Source organism: Triturus cristatus, chromosome 4_1 (assembly GCF_964204655.1).
Source record: "Triturus cristatus chromosome 4_1, aTriCri1.1, whole genome shotgun sequence".
Taxonomy (NCBI): domain Eukaryota; kingdom Metazoa; phylum Chordata; class Amphibia; order Caudata; family Salamandridae; genus Triturus; species Triturus cristatus.
In genome coordinates this window covers 525,256,753-525,275,901 of record NC_140585.1, presented here as the reverse complement: position 1 = coordinate 525,275,901, position 19,149 = coordinate 525,256,753, and the positions used below count along the sequence as shown (strand labels likewise).

The 19,149-nt window shown below is 47.6% G+C and overlaps 1 protein-coding gene across 2 annotated transcripts in view; it reads left to right on the top strand.

Moving 5' to 3' along the window:
- INTS13 (integrator complex subunit 13) overlaps positions 1 to 19,149 on the top strand; it is a 327,931-nt gene that overhangs the window by 44,068 nt on the left and 264,714 nt on the right. For both annotated transcript variants that reach the window (XM_085652788.1, XM_085652789.1), the window contains exons 2-4: positions 886 to 1,116; positions 13,083 to 13,157; positions 16,764 to 16,966. In XM_085652788.1, the coding sequence (XP_085508914.1) occupies positions 892 to 1,116; positions 13,083 to 13,157; positions 16,764 to 16,966 (503 nt within the window). In that variant the 5' untranslated portion in view covers positions 886 to 891. The remainder of the gene's footprint in view (positions 1 to 885; positions 1,117 to 13,082; positions 13,158 to 16,763; positions 16,967 to 19,149) is intronic.

The window sequence follows — 19,149 nt, the reverse complement described above, 5'->3', positions numbered from 1 at the left end:
AACGCATAATTGAGTGCATCAGGAGGTAGTAACAGTTGGAAGGACTGCTTGAACAAGGGCCTGAACTTGCACACTCTGATGAAGTGACCCATCACTCCATATGCACTGCATTCAGTTTCAAGTTCACAGTAGTCTCTTGTGTGAGGACTTTGCTGCCCATTTTGTGCAATCTCTCACTGTTAACTGTAACAACAGATGGGTACCCCTCATATGTCACACCACTTTATGCAAGATCTGAAATGCATGTGGTGATTTATTTCCCCTGGTTGGACATTTGCACAGGAGAATACGTAGCATGAGTGTCACAGAGTTATCTTGCCTTCTTTAACTACTTCATCCTGAAAATTGTGGGGTCACTGCCAACCAGGAGCTGCAACTTGAGGTCTTCTTCCAATTGTACTTGTCAAAATCCTAGTCTTTAACACCAGCTTTGATGATCATGCATGGAGTGAATCATTCAAAAGTCAGCCTTCTTCGGGGTCGAAAATATAGCATAATGCTGTTTTTGAGACTTTTGTGTCACTGTCACATTCTGAGAATCCATATGCAATCTCGTATTTGCCATAACATGCACATTTAATAAAAAACCCTCGCATTTTAGTCCTGATGTTTTTGATTGAGCACTTTACATGAGAACAATAAAGGTAGCAAATTTGACAGGTTGATTGTTATTTGTCCCTGGGCCAGCAGATTTCAATATGAATGTGTTCCTTTAATAAGTAATAAATATCATTATTGTTGTTAGTATTATTATGTTCTGCATTCTTAGCCCCCTAATTAGTAGTTTACCGTAAAATCCTGTAATGTCCAGGTGCCTCCCCCACCACTGATATTATGTTGGTATCCTATGTTTCAAATCTTTGATTTAATGTATTTTTTTTTTAGGGGAAAATGAAGGTATTCTCGGAGGCTCACAAAACAGTTTTTGTTGTAGATCACTGTCCTTATATGGCAGAATCTTGCAGGCAACATGTAGAGTTTGATATGCTCACGAAAAACCGGACACAGGGAATCATACCTCTTGCTCCCATTTCTAAATCACTATGGACCTGTGCCGTTGAATCATCCATGGAGTACTGTAGAATAATGTATGATATATTTCCCTTTAAAAAACAGGTATGTTCTCAATACTTATTTGCATGCTCACAGCTCTGCCTTGTTATGTAGGTTGACTGACATGACTTGCAGTGCAAATTAAAAGTCCCATGTCAGTTGTTTTATTTGTTACTATGCATACCATCATTGTTTCTAGTTCAATATCTTTTATGTTGTCCCATCTCTACTAGTACTGTATCCTTATGCTTATTTGGTATTTGCTTATTTTATTACTATTTTAAAGTGTCAGTTGTCTAGTTAGGCATATGTCTTTTAAAGTTCAGTGTGATTGATAGGGAGTCTATGTCAACATAATAGTAAATTAGGTTGTGCTAGATTCATTCAGCAGAAATCTGTGGCTTGCTGTATTTATTTATGTTTTTAATCATTTATAAAGTTTGAACCAACACCCACAGCTTGGTATCTAGGCACTCAAATCGATGGAAAACAGACAACAGTGCACAAAGATACAAAAAGGCTAACACGTAACAAAATTGAAAAAACAGAAGCCAGAAATCTCAGATTTAGACAATTAGTCCACATGCTATAAACCTTAAGATCCCAGAAAAAGTGAACAGTCCCGAACAGAACAGAAATTGGTTAAGTTTTTCTCTGACCAGTAGATATTCAGTAGTATTCTTTCCATAATATGTGAGAGAATTTCAACATTTAGGACCCACAACTCTTAAAGCTCTACTTCCACTTCTCTATTTATGGAGACTTGGTATTCTGAAATATTTAGGCTCCATGTATTTTAAAGTTCTATTTAGGATGTACTTAAAAACATCGTGCTAAAGGAGACTTTTTTAAGACCATAAAAAGTAATGTGCATTAGGAACAGCAATTTAAATAGAATCCTCTGATTCATCGGAAGTCGGTGAAGAGTTTGTCTAGGTTTAGAAGCTTTCAGTCTTCTTTATGCCAAATGCAATCCTCGTTGCATCATTCTGTATAGATGGAACGGCTGTGTGACAGTTTCAGTCATCCCAGCACATAGTGCCTGTCTTTGGTTAGCAGTAAATCATACCTTGTTAAGTTTAGCTTGCTTAAAGTCTTGGTAGGTGTAGCTTCTGATGTGTCATGTAATGGTGTAATTTATTTACATTGGTTATGTTTAAATCTTTTTTACAGTTTGCAATTCTTTCACATGCATCGGAATGAAAGCAATGTATGTTTCAAAATCCTAACTATAGCCAAAACCAGTATATTATAAATCCGATGTCCTTTTTGTATGCCACTTCAAAGAGTTTGACTTCCGTGTCCTCATTTGATGTGATAGGGTAATACAGATTATATAGGAAATATAGAACAGTGAATCCAATAGGCTCAAAACCAGAAGACATTACCCCTTTTTTTTGTTTATTGAGGATATCCTATAAATATACAAAAACCTTTCATGGTGTGAGGCACATGATAATATTTGTGAGGGTGGGCTCAAAATTCTGTTTTATTTTTCTATATTTTCACCCCTGGCCTTATCCCGACAAGTTTCCACACTCTTCTCTTGAAAGTTTGGTGACTTCCAAATAGAAGTTCTGACAATGATCTCTGGCAGAGCATTCTTTACCAGCTATAGTTATCATTTTTGCTTGTTTTCAAAGCAGAGATTGGTGGACAGGAGCACATTTTTCTTTCTGCTAAAATTCCCTTGCAAACTGCAGTTGTTTTCATGAGTCGGTCATTATTTCAAATATTCTGTTGGCACAGTGATGTAAATTTTGGAAGAATATCCTACTTCGTTACCACTAGACTTTTGCTTTTTTAAGCAACTTTTGCAGCTTGTGCTGCAACATTTATATTTATCGTTTAAAAGTACTTCATATTTCATCCATCCAGTGTTAGCTGCAATCCAGAAGTTCATCATTTGTTCAGTTTTGTTTTCCTTTACATTTAAAGATCTAAATATGCTCTGTTGAAAGCAAGTTAGGCCTCCTGTACTATTGTCCTCTTTCCAGAGTTGCCGTATAATGATGTTGTCTGTACTCAGTTGTTTGTGTTCAGCTTCAGCTCAACAGGAGAGTCTTGAGGTCAACACTAAAACTTTCTCGCATTGTTTGATCATTGCCTCACTCTTATCCAATTTCTTATGCATAGGTTCCAGTAATGCCATCATTAACTCCTCATATTTATTGAGATCTATAATTTCTGAGCTGAAACCATACCCCGCCCTGCCTGAATGTTTAGGGTATGTTTTGTTAAAATAGGCTGCTGGCCCCTCTAATTTTAGTTCTTCTGCATCTTTGGTGAGCTGCTCAACGTCTTCTTGGAACTCCTGTGCCTTCAGCCTGTGGGTCCTCTTGAGGGTCTTCTTTGGCTTCAGTGGGCTCCCCTGCTTGCTCGGGGCCTGCTCTGACTCTCCTGTACTCGGTGAGTCCCATGGACCTTGCTGGTCCCAACGCTGCACCTTCGTTTACCACGTCTGTTGCTACTGCCAAGGCTTGTTGGTGCTCCCGTTGGACACCCACCCGTTGGTTCTTGACTTCCGACGTGGGACAGCTCGTGAACCGCTCCTGTTCTTCCACAGCGTGGCCTGGTGCGCAAAGCTGCACCCGGAGCCTTCCCAATTGGGCCTGTGGGGGTACCCATGGGTCTCCCCTTACCGCCACAGGGTGCCCGATTTTCCCCAGCCACCTCTTTCTTCAATGGGAGCCTATGCATTTGGTCGTAACATAGGCTCCCATTGAAGTCAATGGGAGTCTGACCAAATCGTATCTGGAAGCATCTGGATGCATCCTAATCAGTCGGTTGGACTCTCCCAATCCGATATGATCGGAAACCATTCCCAAACTGATTCGGTGGGAATGCTTTCCTAACCGCCGCACCGTTATCGGACGCTTAGTACTGTTTGCTGCATTGTAGTAGTTTTTTTTATCACAGATGTGCCTATGGTATTTGTGGCAGGTTTACTTTTTTTTACTTCTTCCCTTCTGTCCCTGTATCTTCTGACTTCCTCCTGATGTTTTGATCGCATCTTGATAAGTCATTGAACGCTTCTTGATAAGTCATTGACTTTTATTGGCATCGTTTGTCTCATTTTTTTTTTTTTTTGAAAAACCTTTATTGTGCACATTTGCATCATCGTACAACGCACAGTCACCGTCCAAGCGGCGAAGCAGTTAAGCAAAGCGTACGCTTCCAGATATTAGAACACAGCCATGTAGCCGACAACCCGGGGGTCCGGCGGCGTCGTACAGGGTAGCATGCGTACAGAAGGGAGGTGCGTGCGTTGTGGAGGGAGTAGGTGTGTGGTGCTGTTTATGTGCTTTTGATTTTTTTTTTGTGGTGTCCCAGGTGCATGTTATCGGTAATAGAGGATGGCGCTGTGATCCAGCCCACTCCACGGCCACGCCGGCTGTCACCCAGGCCCCGATCCAGAGACCTATTGGACGTCGCTGCTACCCCAAAGTGTAAAGGCCTCCGGGCAGCCGAGCGCCAGCAGCGTGCCCAGAGCGTGGGCCGAAGCGCGGCAAGGATAGCGCAGTATAGCTCACAGCGACCCATATGGCAGCGCATAGATCTGGCGAGTCTAGTATGCAGCATCATAGTCCATATCTATCCCGTGTATGCATGGCAATAGTATGTGTTACGGTTAGGGTCGTGAACTTAAGGAGGGTCAAGGGGAAGGGGGGAAGAAGGGAGGGGGAGATCATTCTGCGGTAGAGCAGGAGGGTCATCATCCGCCAAACGGGGCACAGCAGGACCGCGTAGCGTGCGCAGGGAGCCGCAGGCCAGGGGAAGGGGACAAAAGGAAAGAGGGCTTTCAAGAAGACTGGAATTCCCCAGTGTCCGTGTCCGCACCCGCCCGCCACCACCCCCGGGGCATCGGGGGCAATCAGGTGCAAGTAGGGGGGGGGGTAAGAGCCGCCCTCTTAGTAGTCCCGGGGCCGCCGCCGCCCCGCCAGCAGAGGTGCGACAAGCCCCAGGGATTCAGGTTATCCCCCTGTCTTGGCAAGCCTTCTGGAATGTCCCGAGGAGATTATCCCAAAGTTGGGCCATGGGGAACTTCCGGAGCCCTGCAGTTTCCTCGCGAAGGAGCACCGCGCTCTCCGCCTGCGCCCAATTAACAAAAGAGGCTCTCCAATGCCGAACGTGTGGGGGGGCGGTTGCCTTCCAGTGCTTGGTGAGCAAGCGTTTGGCCGTTATAAGACCCATGTCCCAAAAGCGTGCCTGTGCTTTATTGTCTTTTGTGCGCCGATAGAGTCCTAGTATGCATGCCTCCCATGTATGCGGGAGCCGCCCATCGGCGCCGCGCGCGAGCAGTGTCAGTACCGCGTCCCAGTACGCCTGTATCTCTGGGCAGTGCCATAGCATATGTAAGAGGTCCGCTCCCGGCAGTAAGCATCGCGGGCAGGTTGCATCTGTCCTCGCAAAGTACCTGTTAATTTTGTCGGGCGTGAGGTATGCGCGCTGTAGTATGTAGTACTGTATAATTTTAAAGCGGGGGTTGCGTGGGATGTTCGTCGGGCCGGTCCGTATCAGTGCCCATTCTTTGTCCGTCCAGTCTCTTCCCCTGTCTGTCGTCCAGCGCTCCCTCAGTGTTATTGTGGATGGCTGCGAGTGCGCCTGTAGTGCCTGCGCTAGCCAGTGTACGACGTGCGCGCCATGGCCCATAACGTGTAAGTATTGCATGAAGGTATGTACCGGAGGCTCCTCTGTCATGTCGTCCCAGGAAGCCGTGAGTGTGTGCAAGAGGGAGGCGTGTAGGAGGAACTGTCCCGCCGGGAGAGTCGTGTCTTCAGCCAAGTTGGCGAACGTGAGCAATTCGCCATCAGCATACAAATCGCTCAGTGTGTCCACCCCCGCCTGATCCCAGCCAGCCAAGTGGACCTCCGTGAGCGGCCCCGTCGGGCCAGGCATACCCAAGAGCGGCATGCTCGGGGCATAAGGCTTAGCAGCACGCGTGAGACGAAGGCTCCTCAGAAAGCATCTGCGCGCCACTGCCAAGTAGATCTGGGAAGGGCAGGGTGCGCGGGTTATCGGGTGAAACAGCGCATTAATTTGTGTTTGTGTCCATGCAGCCATATGTGTGGCAGTGTCCTCGAGTTGCTTGCCACTCAGCCACCCCGCCACCCATTGCATCTGTGCCGCGAGATAGTACAGTTCCAGGTTAGGAACCGCCAGGCCCCCTGAGCCTGTGGGCATATATAATTTAGTCAGCGCCACTCGCGGCCTCCCCCTGTTCCAGATGAGGGAGCGCAGCAGCGCCTCTAGGTCACGAAAGAGCCTGACGGGCACATACAGAGGCATATTCGCAAAATAATAGAGGAGGCGAGGCAGCACAATCATTTTGGTCAGTGCCACGCGGCTGGGCACGTTAAGGGGTAGGGTATTCCAGAAGCCAATTTGCGCCCGGACAGAAGCGATCGCTCGGCAGAGGTTCCCTTCCAGGATGTCTGCCGGTGTTCTATATATCCGTATCCCTAGGTATCGGAAAGTGGTGGGATGCCATTGCAGCCTGTCCCCTCCCAGCCGGATGTCGCATTCAGGTACGTCCGGGTTCAAGGGGTACGCCCCCGACTTGGCCCAATTAACTCTCAGGCCCGACATTCCCTCAAAGTTGCGGAAGATGTCAGCGAGGGAGGCGGGGATGGCAGTTATGTCCCTGACGTACAGTAGAAAGTCATCTGCATACAGTGACACTGCGTGCAACCCATCCGCCAGCGGGATTCCCCATTCCAGCCCGTGCGTTCTGAGGGTCGTGGCCAGCGGCTCCATGGCCAATGAGAACAGTAGTGGCGACAATGGACAGCCCTGGCGGGTGCCTTTGCGGACTCGGATGGTGGCTGAGAGGAGGCGGCCCGTGCGGACTCGGACTGTCGGTCTGCCGTAAAGCAGATCAATCATGGCCCGGTATCCCCCCCCAGTTGATACTTCTCTGTAACCGCCCGCAGGTACAGCCACTCCACAGAATCGAAAGCCTTCTCCAGATCCAATATAAGGCATCCCGCTCTCGGCCACTGCTGCGTAGCGTATTCCTGTACCCGGAAGAGGCGGCGTATGTTGAAGGAAGTGTGGCGTGTGGGGACAAACCCATTTTGGTCGCGGTGTACTAGGGTGGGCACATGGGGGGCCAGTCTCCTGGCCAAAGTAGAAGCCAGGATTTTATAATCTGTGTTCAGGAGCGCCAACGGACGGTAAGAGCCCACCTGTGTACTATCCTTGCCCGGTTTAAGAATAGATACTAGTATGGCCTCATTTAATGTTGGGGGTAAAGCGGCATCTTCCGCTGCCGCGGTATACATCCTCAGCAGCTCCGGAATGAGAACATCCGAGCCGGCCTTGTACAGCTCCGCCGGCAGTCCATCCGGGCCCGGCGTTTTGCCATTTGACAGATTAAAGATGGCTTCTCGGAGCTCGTCTGGCTCCAGAGGGGCACCCAATTCGTCCTGCTGCGCAATAGTTAGTTGCGGCATTTGCAGGGGGGAGAGGTAGTCAGCTATGGCCATAGGAGAGACCGCCAAGTGGGAGCGATACAGCTCTTCATAATGAGCCGTGAAGGCATCGTGGATACCAATCTGTGTGTATACCAGTTCCCCCCCCCCCCGTCCGTACAGCCGCTACCGGGGTCGAGCGGGTTTCCTGAGAGATTAGCCACGCTAAAAGCTTGCCAGGTCTGTCGCCAAGGTGATGTGTTCTCGCCGAATGCGCGGCATAATTTACGTTTCGGAGTCGCTCTAAGAGGCGTGCATGTTCCGTGCGGGCCTCATGTAGCGGGCCCTCGTCGCCAGCCACAGCCCCCTCCTCCCGTGGCAGTAAGTCTGACTCTAATCTAGTTAAGTCCCTCTCCAATTGACGCCTTATGTGTCCCTGCGCATGCAAGCAGTGTCCCCGAAGCACTACCTTGAAGGCGTCCCACTCCGTCTGTGGAGTGGATGCCGTGCCAGCATTGTCCTCGAAGTATTGCGCGGCGCGTGTAAGCAAGTTATCCCGGAAAGCCGCGTCTAGCAGCAGCGCAGGCTGTAGGCGCCAAGTGGGGACAGGAGGGTGCGGGTGCGCCCAGGCTATTGACATGAAATGTGGGTTGTGGTCCGAGTGCGTGCGGCCCATGTATTGCGTGTCCGTCACGTGGGGTAAGAGGGCAGTGGAGGCCATGAACCGGTCCAGTCGGACATGTAAGTCGTGAGCGCCAGAATAGTAGGAATACGTCCGCGTCCCCGGGTTGCGTTGTCGCCAAACATCATGGAGGTCCCATTGCGCGGCCCAGTCCAGTAGCGCTTTTGTGGCTCCCCGTGTAGAGGCATTAGCGGGGGGTGGGAAGGAGCGGTCCAGTGTCGTATCTAGAGTGCAATTATAATCGCCCCCTATTATCCACGATGTTGCGTGCCAGGGTGCCATGACCTTTGAGAGCCGCGCCAGGAAGCTGCCCTGATCTACATTGGGGGAATAGAGGGATACCAGCATGAGAGGCTGGCCATCTAATCTGCCCTGAGCAGCCGCATATCTGCCCTCCCGGTCCACTGCCACCCCCGTGGTTTCCCAAGGAGTCCCAGGGCGGACCTATATCAGTGTTCCGCGTGCGTAGGAGGAATACTCCGTAGCGTATAGCTGCCCTCGCCATCTACGACGCAACGCCTGCACTTCGGCTCCGTTCAAATGGGTTTCCTGGAGTAGCGCTATGTTGATTTTATGTCGCTTTAGGTATGAGTATATATGGTAGCGTCTGGCTGGTGTGTGCATTCCCCTGACGTTCCAGGTGCATATTTGTATGTTAGCCATAGCAGTTATGCGTGCGTGTGCGCCTTCTCCCCCCCCCAAGGTGTGGCCCCCCGCTCAAGGGCCCCCCAGCCCCAGCGGTCCATCGCAGCCACGCAGCCATCGCAAGTGTCGTGTTCGCAGTACCATGATCTCCAGCAGGGTAGTGGGATAGGGAAAAAGGGGAATGTAAAAGGCCTTAACATGGCAACAGAGTTCAAAATACCAAAAGGTCGGCCGCACAACAGGTCGCCGTCCAAACACTCAAGTGAGTTCGCAAACTATACAGTCTAAGGGGGTGTTTGTGGTTACGTTCTAACAGTAATCAAAACAGTGCAGTCGTGGATGTGCCCAGTGTCTCTCCCGGGTGTGGTGTGCAAGCCCCCGCTGGCCAGCGGACGTCCAGTGTCTCCTGTTCCATGCCGTGGCGGCTGCACGCCCAGGTATCAGTCAAGGGCGTGCAAGGGTGCCAGGGGGGGTGCAAGTCCCCTCCCAGCCAGGTCAAGTCGCAGCAGGCTGGCAGTGAATCGCAGCGGGGCACACCCTTGTTTCTGCAAAGTAGGTGTATGAGTCGCATATGGATAAGCAGAAAAAGTACTTACAGTGGCCAAGTCCGTGCTTCGGCTCCCCAGGGCAGCGACAGAGTGAGCGTCGGCAGGCCCAGGACAGCCCTAGGGTTAGGCGGGGCAGCCAGGCAGGAGCCCGGGCGGGTTCGCGCTATGCGGTAGACATCAGCCCGGTCCCAAACTCCGTCAACCAAAGAGATCCACCGTCTGGGGCGTGACCTCCGGGGGTCCCCCAGAGCTCTGCGTGTCCGGTAGTCCATAAATCGCCTCGTCGTCCGTAGAAGACGCTGCTGGGCTAGCGCCCGGGTGGAGCGACGGCGCCGGGGAATTGCTGATTGCCGCCACCTTGCGCAAGGCATCCTGTTGTTCCTGTTGGACTAGGGCTGCCGGCGGGGAGCGGCGTATTGCCTCCCCGAGCAGCGGCGGCGTGGAAGATCTTCGGCGACGTCGCCTCCCCGGTCCTCTGGACCTCTCCATCGTGTTAGTTCCCGGCGCCCTTCGCGGTGCGTCAGGCATTCCTCCATCCAACCAGGCCTCAGCCTCCTCAGGGTTCATGAAGAAGTGTGTTTTGTCACGTATCACTACTCGTAATTTGGCAGGGAAAAGTAGCGAGTACTTGAGGTTCGCTTCGCGCAGCCTTCTTTTTACAGCCAGGAAGGAATGCCTCTGTCTCTGCACTCTTGCAGTGTAGTCCGGAAAGAACATCACCGCAGCGTTGTCTATGGTGACTTCCCCTAGGTTCCTGGCTTCACGCAGGATCGTGTCCCGGTCGCGGTAGTTGAGTACTCGAAGGAGGAATGGTCTGGGGTTAGAGCCCGGAGGGAGCGGCCGCATGGGCACGCGGTGGGCTCTCTCCACCACAAAGTAGGGGGAAAGCGTGCCATCCGGCAGTAGGTCTCGCAACCAGTCCTCAGCCTTACGGGCGGGATCCGCTCCTTCCCATTTCTCCGGGATGCCCACGAGGCGGATGTTGTTTCTCCGTGCCCGTCCTTCTGCATCCTCGGCCCTGCCCTCCAAGAGTTCCATTCTGGTTAGGAGGTCTTGCACCTTTTTGTCTGTCTGTACCGTCAGTGGTTCAATCACTGCCACTCTGTCTTCCAGGGTCTTGGTGCGATCTTGCAGCTTCTTGTGATCAGCTCGGAGGTGGGTCAGATCTACCGCCACGCCATCAATTCTGGTCTCCAGAGAGGTGCGCGTCTGTTGCAGCGATTCTTCCATCCGTTCCATGGCCGCCAAGACGCTGTCCAGCTTCGCCGCCACGTGGTCGGTATCCATCTTGTGTGCCGTTGTCGTTTGTTTCCCCTTTGTCGCTGCAGGTCCCGATCCAGTACGTGTCCGCGCTCCTCCAGGCATGGAGCTGGTGGCGCGCGCAAAGTAGCGGCTCCTGACGTTGTGGGGCAGGGGCCCGTTGTTCGTGGTAGGTCACCCCAGCGCCTCTGGGGTCGCCGCTGTGGGTCCCGCGGCGCCTCGCCGCTCCGAGCCGTCAGGCCGCACGCAGCGCGTCCCGGCCGTCGCGGATCCAGAGGCTCCGAGCAGCGCAGGGCAGATGTCTCTCCCCAGAGGATCAGGGCGCGTGTGCGGCTCCTATCCGCTCCGGGCTCGCGTAGCTTCGTCGCGGCGGGCAGGGCCACAGGTGGTGCGCTGTACTGGTCTGTGGGAAACCAGTATGGGAGAGGCCGAACTATGGTGCATCAACTGTCAGGCCAGAGCGGGGGGAGGGGGAGGTGAATCCCCTGCGTCCCGTCACGGTTCCAAGGATCTCTATCTTCTCCGTGGATCCCTGCTCCCGTCTTCCTCCCGGCTCTACCCCGCCGGCCCCCAGGCCCCCGTCCGCCAACTCACGCGTATGCTGGGCGTCACAGATGGCGTCCGTGTGGCTGCTCCAAGCCGTTCCCAGCCCACCGTCGTCGTCTGACGGCTCCTCAGGGGGAGGGGGGGCCTCCAGGCGCCCTCGGCCACTATGCCCGTCTCGCGGGGGTTCCTCGGCAACGGCCGCGGGGCTCCTCGTAGGCCGCAGTTCAAGGCCTGGTGAGTCGCCCCGAGCCGCGGGCTCACGTAGGCGTCGTCTCCAGGCGCGGGCTCACCAGTACGGCTCCAGGCTCGCCGTCGGTGCCGGTGCTGCACGTTACCTCCGATGCGCCCCAAATTCAGCCAGGGCATGCAGCAGGTGTCGTATCAGGTCCGCCGGCAGTTTCGGGTCGTGAAAAGGAGTTTTCGACGGATAAAAGACCCGGGGTAGGCAAGCTCGGGCGGGAGCTCTACCCGGGCATGTCCGTCCTCGTTGCGTGCTAAGCCACGCCCCCCAGAAGCTTGGCATCGTTTGTCTCATGACTGTCGATTTAATTTATTATGGTAGAATTTGTCTAATAGCTCTTTTGTTCTTAAATCAGAGGAAATAATTTCCTTGAACTGTAGCGTAGCATGTGATATTGACTTTGCATGACTCCTTGAAGCACGGTAGAAGTCTCCCATTTGTGTGCACCTTTAGTAACTTTTCATAGGGATTAAACCTTTTAATATAGCTTAATGGGTAATTTGACTAAGGGGTTTACTAGCTGCATATTGCATTCCTGAGTTATTTTTTCTGTTTTTCTTTTAGTTTGTTTTTGCCAGTGCTAGACTAGAATATTTTTGTTTTGTTGTTGAAAAACAAGTAAATACAGTGTCACTCTTGCTAATTACAGCATGTCTGTTAGTCATTCATGTGACAAAATATCTTCTCATTATTTCACTTGACTTCCCTTTCAATAACATCTGGCCTCTTTATATTTTTGGCTGGCTATGATGAACGTGGCATTTGCCGTCACTGATGGACTCTGTCATTTCAGTACTTCCTTTAAACAGGACTACACAACTGGGCAACGGTCCAGTATAGGGAGTAGGGGGTAGGAGCAATTACATTTTGCATTTGGCAGTAAGTGTATTAAGGACGTAAATCAGTGGTCTCTTTTTACCTTTTTAAACTGACATGCTTTTTATAGAGCCATCATTTTCCAAGACAAGTTGATGTGCATTTGATTTAGCACTTGGTGTGTTTTGAATGAAAACCGATGAGAAACTGAACAAGATACACATCCACTAAATATTTGAATGTTGAGAAGAGACCGGCGCAGAATTCTATATAGGTGTATAGGGTGTTGTTTTGAACTTGCTTTACCTTGGAACTTCCTAATGTTTTTGGTACTGCAACTGCAGTGCTTTGTATAATGAAAGGAGCAAATGCAACCTTGACTTTTTCTCCACCATCATTGATTTACGTGGGGTGTTTCTTTCTAATTAGTTTAGATCTGCTATGCTAATTGAATTTCTTCTAGTATATTATTCCACAAGTAGTATTGATAGTTTGTGTTAAAAACATTATGACAGAGTTATTTTATATAAACATGGAGATGGTGGATCCTGGAGTGTATTTAGCATGCAGGTGACTTCATACTCTGTGAGGTGAGTTCATAGGGATCCTTGCGATGATTGCTGAGAAGAAGAAAGGAACTAGAAAAGAGCTGCTGTGGCTGAGACACCGTGCAGAATAAATTGTATTATTGACCTGATTTCTTATGAGTATGAGAGCATGCTTCCCCACATATGTACGGAATTAAGTGTAGCTTGAGAAAAACAAATCCAGATATGTTTAAAGTATCAGTAAATACACTGTAAGGACCTTGAAGTTTGTAATTATATTTCAAGTTGTGTCGGTCTTCCTAACTGCCAATTTCATTTGTAACTTTTTAGGTGAATTTCATTGTCAGTGATTCTGGCTCTCATATTTTGAATTCCTGGGTTCAAGAGGAGCAGAGTTTACAGGAGGTATGATTAACATCACAGTATTAGAATGAATTTCAATGTTTACAAAAATCAGACATTTTGTAAAAATAGCTTTGAATATGTGCTAATGCATAGATCTCTAAGACTAGCATACAGCATCTACTGTACATACTACAGTTATGACTGGAGTGTCTTCTAAGATGCCTGATGCCAAAAGTGTCCTCAAATGGTACACTGGTGGGATCAAACACTTAAAGTTATACAAAGCAACTTTGTTTTTAACGCCTTCGCTGCGGCGGAAATTCCGCCGCAGCGTTGGGGGGTGCGGGGGGGGGCAGCGTGGTGGCCCGGTGCTCATGACGGAGCCACGCCGTCATGAGCCACGGTTGGGCTGTGCTCATGACGGAGTGGTTCCGTCATGACTCCGCCCACAGCGCTAATCGCACGCACAGGCAGGGAATTAGTGCCGCGTGGGCGGCGCGGCCGCCAACGGCCGCAGCATGACGGAACCACTCCGTCATGAGCACACGGCAACCGTGGCTCATGACGGCGTGGTTCCGTCATGAGCACGGAAGGAGTTAATGGATCTATGCAAAAATACAGCTGACATTTGTAGAGGTATTGGGTATGCAGTTTTGCAGGCTAGTTTTCTTAATCTCCAAAGAGTGATGACCTCACCAGTTTCTAACGGTGCTGTCACAGAAGTGAGAAAGGCCAAGCAGAGAGTTTTGATAATTCATTCTCCAAGTTTGACAGAGCTATGGAAGTGTGTATTTTGATAACCTTCTTAAACCACCTGGCTTATTGTTGTACATTGGAGAATGAAGATGTTTGCCACCCTCTGTATCCCCGTATTACATATTGCTCAATAACACCTGTGGTTCCTATATTTAGGGATTGCAGGTGAAGTATAACATCTTCCAAAGCGTTTTTACTTCCTTCAGCAGAGAGTTTCTATGACTGGGCTTTTTCACTTATGTTTGCTGTTTGGAGAAACTCCAGGTGGCATTATTTGACTAAATTGAATGCCACTACATCAAGGTACCACTGTATAGAAATATGTATCTACATTATCCTAACCCTTAACATTCTCCTAAACCTCAACCTAAGTATAATTCTTAGCATATTCATGATCCATACCTTAACTTTAGCTGTAGTCTAACTGCACCCATGCCCGATCTCATACATTCATAATTGTCTTATTCGATGTAGTAGTATGCATCAATGTGGCAACTTCTGTGTAATTGTACATAAATGTAATGGATTGTCAGTAGTGGTATCTCTCTGATTCCCTTGTGTAGAAAAGTCTTGCAAGATGGGCTGATACCATTAAGGAAACCTTCAAGGAGAGGGCTTTTTTTGTGAATGTCCTTTTGATTTCCTTGATTAGAATGTTCCTAGGAGATAGGCTGTAGTAAAATACCCTTGTGATTCACTTGAGTGGTGAAATTGAAGCAAGGTACTGTTACACTGTCCAGTAACAATAGAAACTAGACTTTGGAAACTGTGGCCACTATTTAATAAAAGGCAACACCATCTATTTGTGTGGAATGTTCAATCAGAAAATATAATCGGTTATCCTGTGAACCATTATCTGTGTGTTGTCTGCTTCATCTCCCATATGTTGGCTTTCTCCCCACAGCCCCCTTCTCAATTCTTTTATGCAGAGGCCAGTCTCCTCCATCTGGGTTATTTTGGCAAAGACATTCCAGTTGTGTGCTTGTTCGTTTTTTTTTTAATATCATTTGTCTGGAAAGTAGCTAATATTTTCTATTGAAGCAGCACTCTGTATAAAGAACTGCCTGTAGGTGAGCTGTTAACATATTCAAAACATTGGATTGTATTCACAAAGTATATACACATGTAAGGCTGATCAGCACATAAAATGACGTGCTTCAAACCCGCTGCATATTCACAAATGGTGGCCTTGCAATCTCAACATTATTCCATAGATGGGTGTTGTTCCTGAGTAAGTACCACTTGAGGCGTGAGTATTTTCAACCTCTTGCCCGATCTCCTTCCCACCATGGATAGTCGGAGATGTATTCCTGTTTAGTACAGGCCCAAATGGATATCCACTGTCAGAAGAGGAAGGCGAAAGGCTTCAAAAGTTTTGTCGGTATGGTATAATGGGTTTCTCTTTGGAGAAATAAATTTTTTCTGTGGAGGAATTTTTTAGTATTATGTCTTGAACACTTCTGCTGGTGTGAGTTTCCAGATTTATCATGAAACCACTTTGTGAATCCCATGGGAAGTTGGAGACGTGTGATACACTTTTAAAACATTTTTTAAAATTGGGTTCTGTATTTTCTTGACGATTTTAAATGCTCTTGGGTTTATCCTTTTTTGCTCAGATACATTTTTATTCTTGTTTGTGTATTGATGGAATTCTCCTCATCCTTGTGATCTGTTGACTGAAGTAATTGAGAGCACCTTTATATGTGAAAGTTAGGAACATCTAGACCGAGTTCTCCACTGAGATTGTGTGCTTGGTAGCAAATGGCACACTGCAATCTCTGTAATGTATTTGTTTATAGTTTAGGACCTCGGATAAAACAGTATTGGGTATCTTTGAGTTGCAAATATTTCTTCTGAGCAGACAGTTTACATTGCTTACTGTACTTGAAGATTACAAAAATATACACTTCTGTGCAGTTCAGAAAATTGTAGTTGAATGCTTTTCTGGCTCCCAGCATGTGTGATTGGGCCATTGATCTGTTGGCCTCTCTTCTTTCATTTTGCTTATGCCATTGTTATGGCTACTGATGCACTGGACTGTCCCAGGAAAGTTTTGGTGCTTTGTTAGCAACCCCTGCTTTTCTTTGAAGAGAATCTGCACTCCAAGTCTGTTTGTTCTTTGAGGATGAGTTACTTGATGGAGAAATGTCTTAGAAAGTCAGGTTTCAGTGACGTTTCAATTTTACTTGTAAGGAAAGTATACATTTTTATCCACAGTGACTGTTTGCTGCTGAACTAGGTTTTTCATATGGTTTACAAAAGGTGTGTGTATTTCCATGCACGCTCACCCCTTCTTTTAAGGACCAAAGATTGTCTCTCTTTTGACCTCTTACCTTATTTTGACATTGAAATATATGGGCATACATTTGTCACTAAAAAAAACTGTTCAGTTCTTCTAATTTCTCTCCATTTGCCTTTGTGAGTCCCTCCTCACCATTTGAAGTTTGATGGTTACTCTGGTCAGCTAGAGCAAGGGTTTGTTTGATGTGGATCTCTGTCTGCAACTTTGGGATAATTGTTGTTGCAGCTTCTGAAGTTAAGAATGAATCTCCTTTATGAACATTTCATCAGTCAACAGTATTTTACAGCTTAGTGGGAATCATAACTTTGGAAATATCAGAAGTTGGACTGACTGCACAGAATAGATCAAATAGTATAGGTTGAAGATGAGAACAAGGGTGGAAGTCTAAATAAAGAACACGTTATGAAGCAAGTTATGTTGCATTCTTCATTTCATTGACACTATTACTACTTGATTGTTATGACAGGAATATATATCAGAATATTGAGTACTTTATATTGACTAACATTGTAGTTATGCTATCCTCTATGTGCATATTGAGACATAAACCTTTGAACACAATAGTTTTCCTTTTTGACTGTTTAACATTGATTTGCTCCGTCCTGTAGTTAATGGCTGCCTTAGCTGCTGTTGGACCTCCCAATCCACGTGCTGATCCAGAATGCTGCAGCATACTACATGGCCTTGTGGCAGCTGTCGAATCTCTTTGCAAAATTACAGACTACCAGCATGAAGCACGTACCATGCTTATGGAAAATGCTGACCGTGTTGGGAACAGAGGACGTATAATCTGTCTCACAAATGCTAAAAGGTGCTTTGTTTTTACTTGCCACCATTTGTAATTCCTGATTTATGTCATGAATCATTTTGTGCTCTATGTAATGATCCCTACAATTTTTTTGTTTGTTCTTATCATATGTGCATCTTGTAGAAATATTGACATTATAATGAAAATGATTGACATTACTAAAATAGTAAAGGAAGAAATGTAGGTATCCAATATGTTGGGTGGATTTTTGTTGGTCCATAACACTGAATTTAGACACCTGCACTTCCACACATAGGGTATAAATTGCAGGGGAAACATCCATTACTACGCAATGCCTTCACCACGCATTGCTGATACTACGCAAGTCTTCACCACACATATTCCTCTACAACAGAAATGTAACTATATTGCAGGTAAGTGAAACCGATATATATTATATAATTTTTTTTTTCTAAAACCCAGAGAGGGTTGAAATTCTTCATGCTTCTTGATTCTCAGTCATAGTAAATTCACTTTGATGAACAGTCTACCGGAGTGGCTCGTTACCGTACTTGGACTGGTGGAGGTGGTTTTGAACAAGTGTGTGTGTGTATGTATGTATATGTATATATGTATATGTGTGTATATATATATATATATATATATATATATATATATATATGTACATACACAATATTGGCGCTTGTACGAATACCGCTGTGGAACCCATCCTGGCTTTCCCTGTGAGGCGTCCACTCCTGGGCACCCCCAAGGTGGAGGCCAGGCATCCTTAGCGTTGTGGGGGCCGTTGTGGAGATTAAGCAAGCTATTGCCCAGAATTGCAGAGTGGGACTCCATGATTGGAATAGGCACCGAGGCGAGAATTATCAGGTCCGTGGAATTTTTGAGCCCAAGACCCGCCGAGGCGGGGAATTGAACCCTGGTCCCGTGCTAGACCTCTGCATCAGGGTCTGCCACTCTAATCATTGAGCCAAATAGTGAAGTTGAATATGCAGGAAGAGAAAACAGTTATACAAATGACCAGGAATTAGCCAACACTATAGTCTTTATGCCATGCAGGTTTAACACTGTTCCTGGGCGACCTACGAGGAAAATCAGTTGACCATCCCCTTCACATAGGAATAACTGGGGATCCTTGCATGCTATCACTTTGTCCATTCCCCATGTTTGTCCATTTTCTAACTGGACCACGTTTCTTCCCATACTTACTATTTTGAGAGGTTCGGAGAACCAGGAGTAGATTTTTTTTCTTGCTTTGGTAAGGTCAAATCACAGGTATGTGGGTAAGCCCATAGGATTTCTTGTAAAGCAAGCTTGGCAGGTACATTAGTCATTTCTGCTCTTTGTAACCACTCCTTGATGACCCTGTTCATACGTTCCACCAGCCCATTTGCTCGGGGGCAATACAGAGCAGTCTTTTGATGACAAATGTGAAGATCAGAAAGAAAGTCCTTCATCAGATCTGAGGTTAACTGAACCCCATTGTCGGTATACCTTCTTCAGAAAGTGTTTTTTTTAAATTGAATGAGAGATTTGGTGTCTATTTGGTGACCACCCAACGTGTATGGTAGTCAATAAGGACCAAAATAAATCGTTCATTAAGATGTATGAGATTGAGAGGGCCGATGATGTCCAATGCAAGCTTAGACCAAGGTAGCGCTGGGACTTGGATAGGCGACAAATGTGCTTTCCTGATAGCAAGCGTTTTGTCACTTCTAGCACATTTGCTGCAACTTCCACTTTTTTGCTGAGTCTTCCACCATGGCATCCATGCCTGGCCACCAATACTCTTCTCGTACTTTACCTTTGGTAAGGCTGCAACCTAATTGTTCTACATGTGCCAAATCCACAATTTTGCTCCTAATGCCCTTAGGAGATACAATTTTCTCTCCTCTGTAAATGTTACCTTCAGTTATGCACAGTTCCATTCTTACTCCCCAATATTTGCTAAGAACTTACGATAAAGTATGCTTGTTGGCTAGCCAACCCTCCGTTATGTACTTTTTTAGTAAGGGTACTGTTTCATCTCATACACTACAATCGTCCCAATCCTTCGTTTCCAGAGCTATATCCCCTTCCTCCTCCTCTTGGGTGTCAGTACTCAAATTAAGAGGAGCCCTGGAAAGGAAATCAGCTACCACATTCTGTTTACCAGGCACATACTCTACTCTAAAATTTTAATTTTCTAACCCCAACATCCACCTGGAGATCCTAGGCGTGGTCCT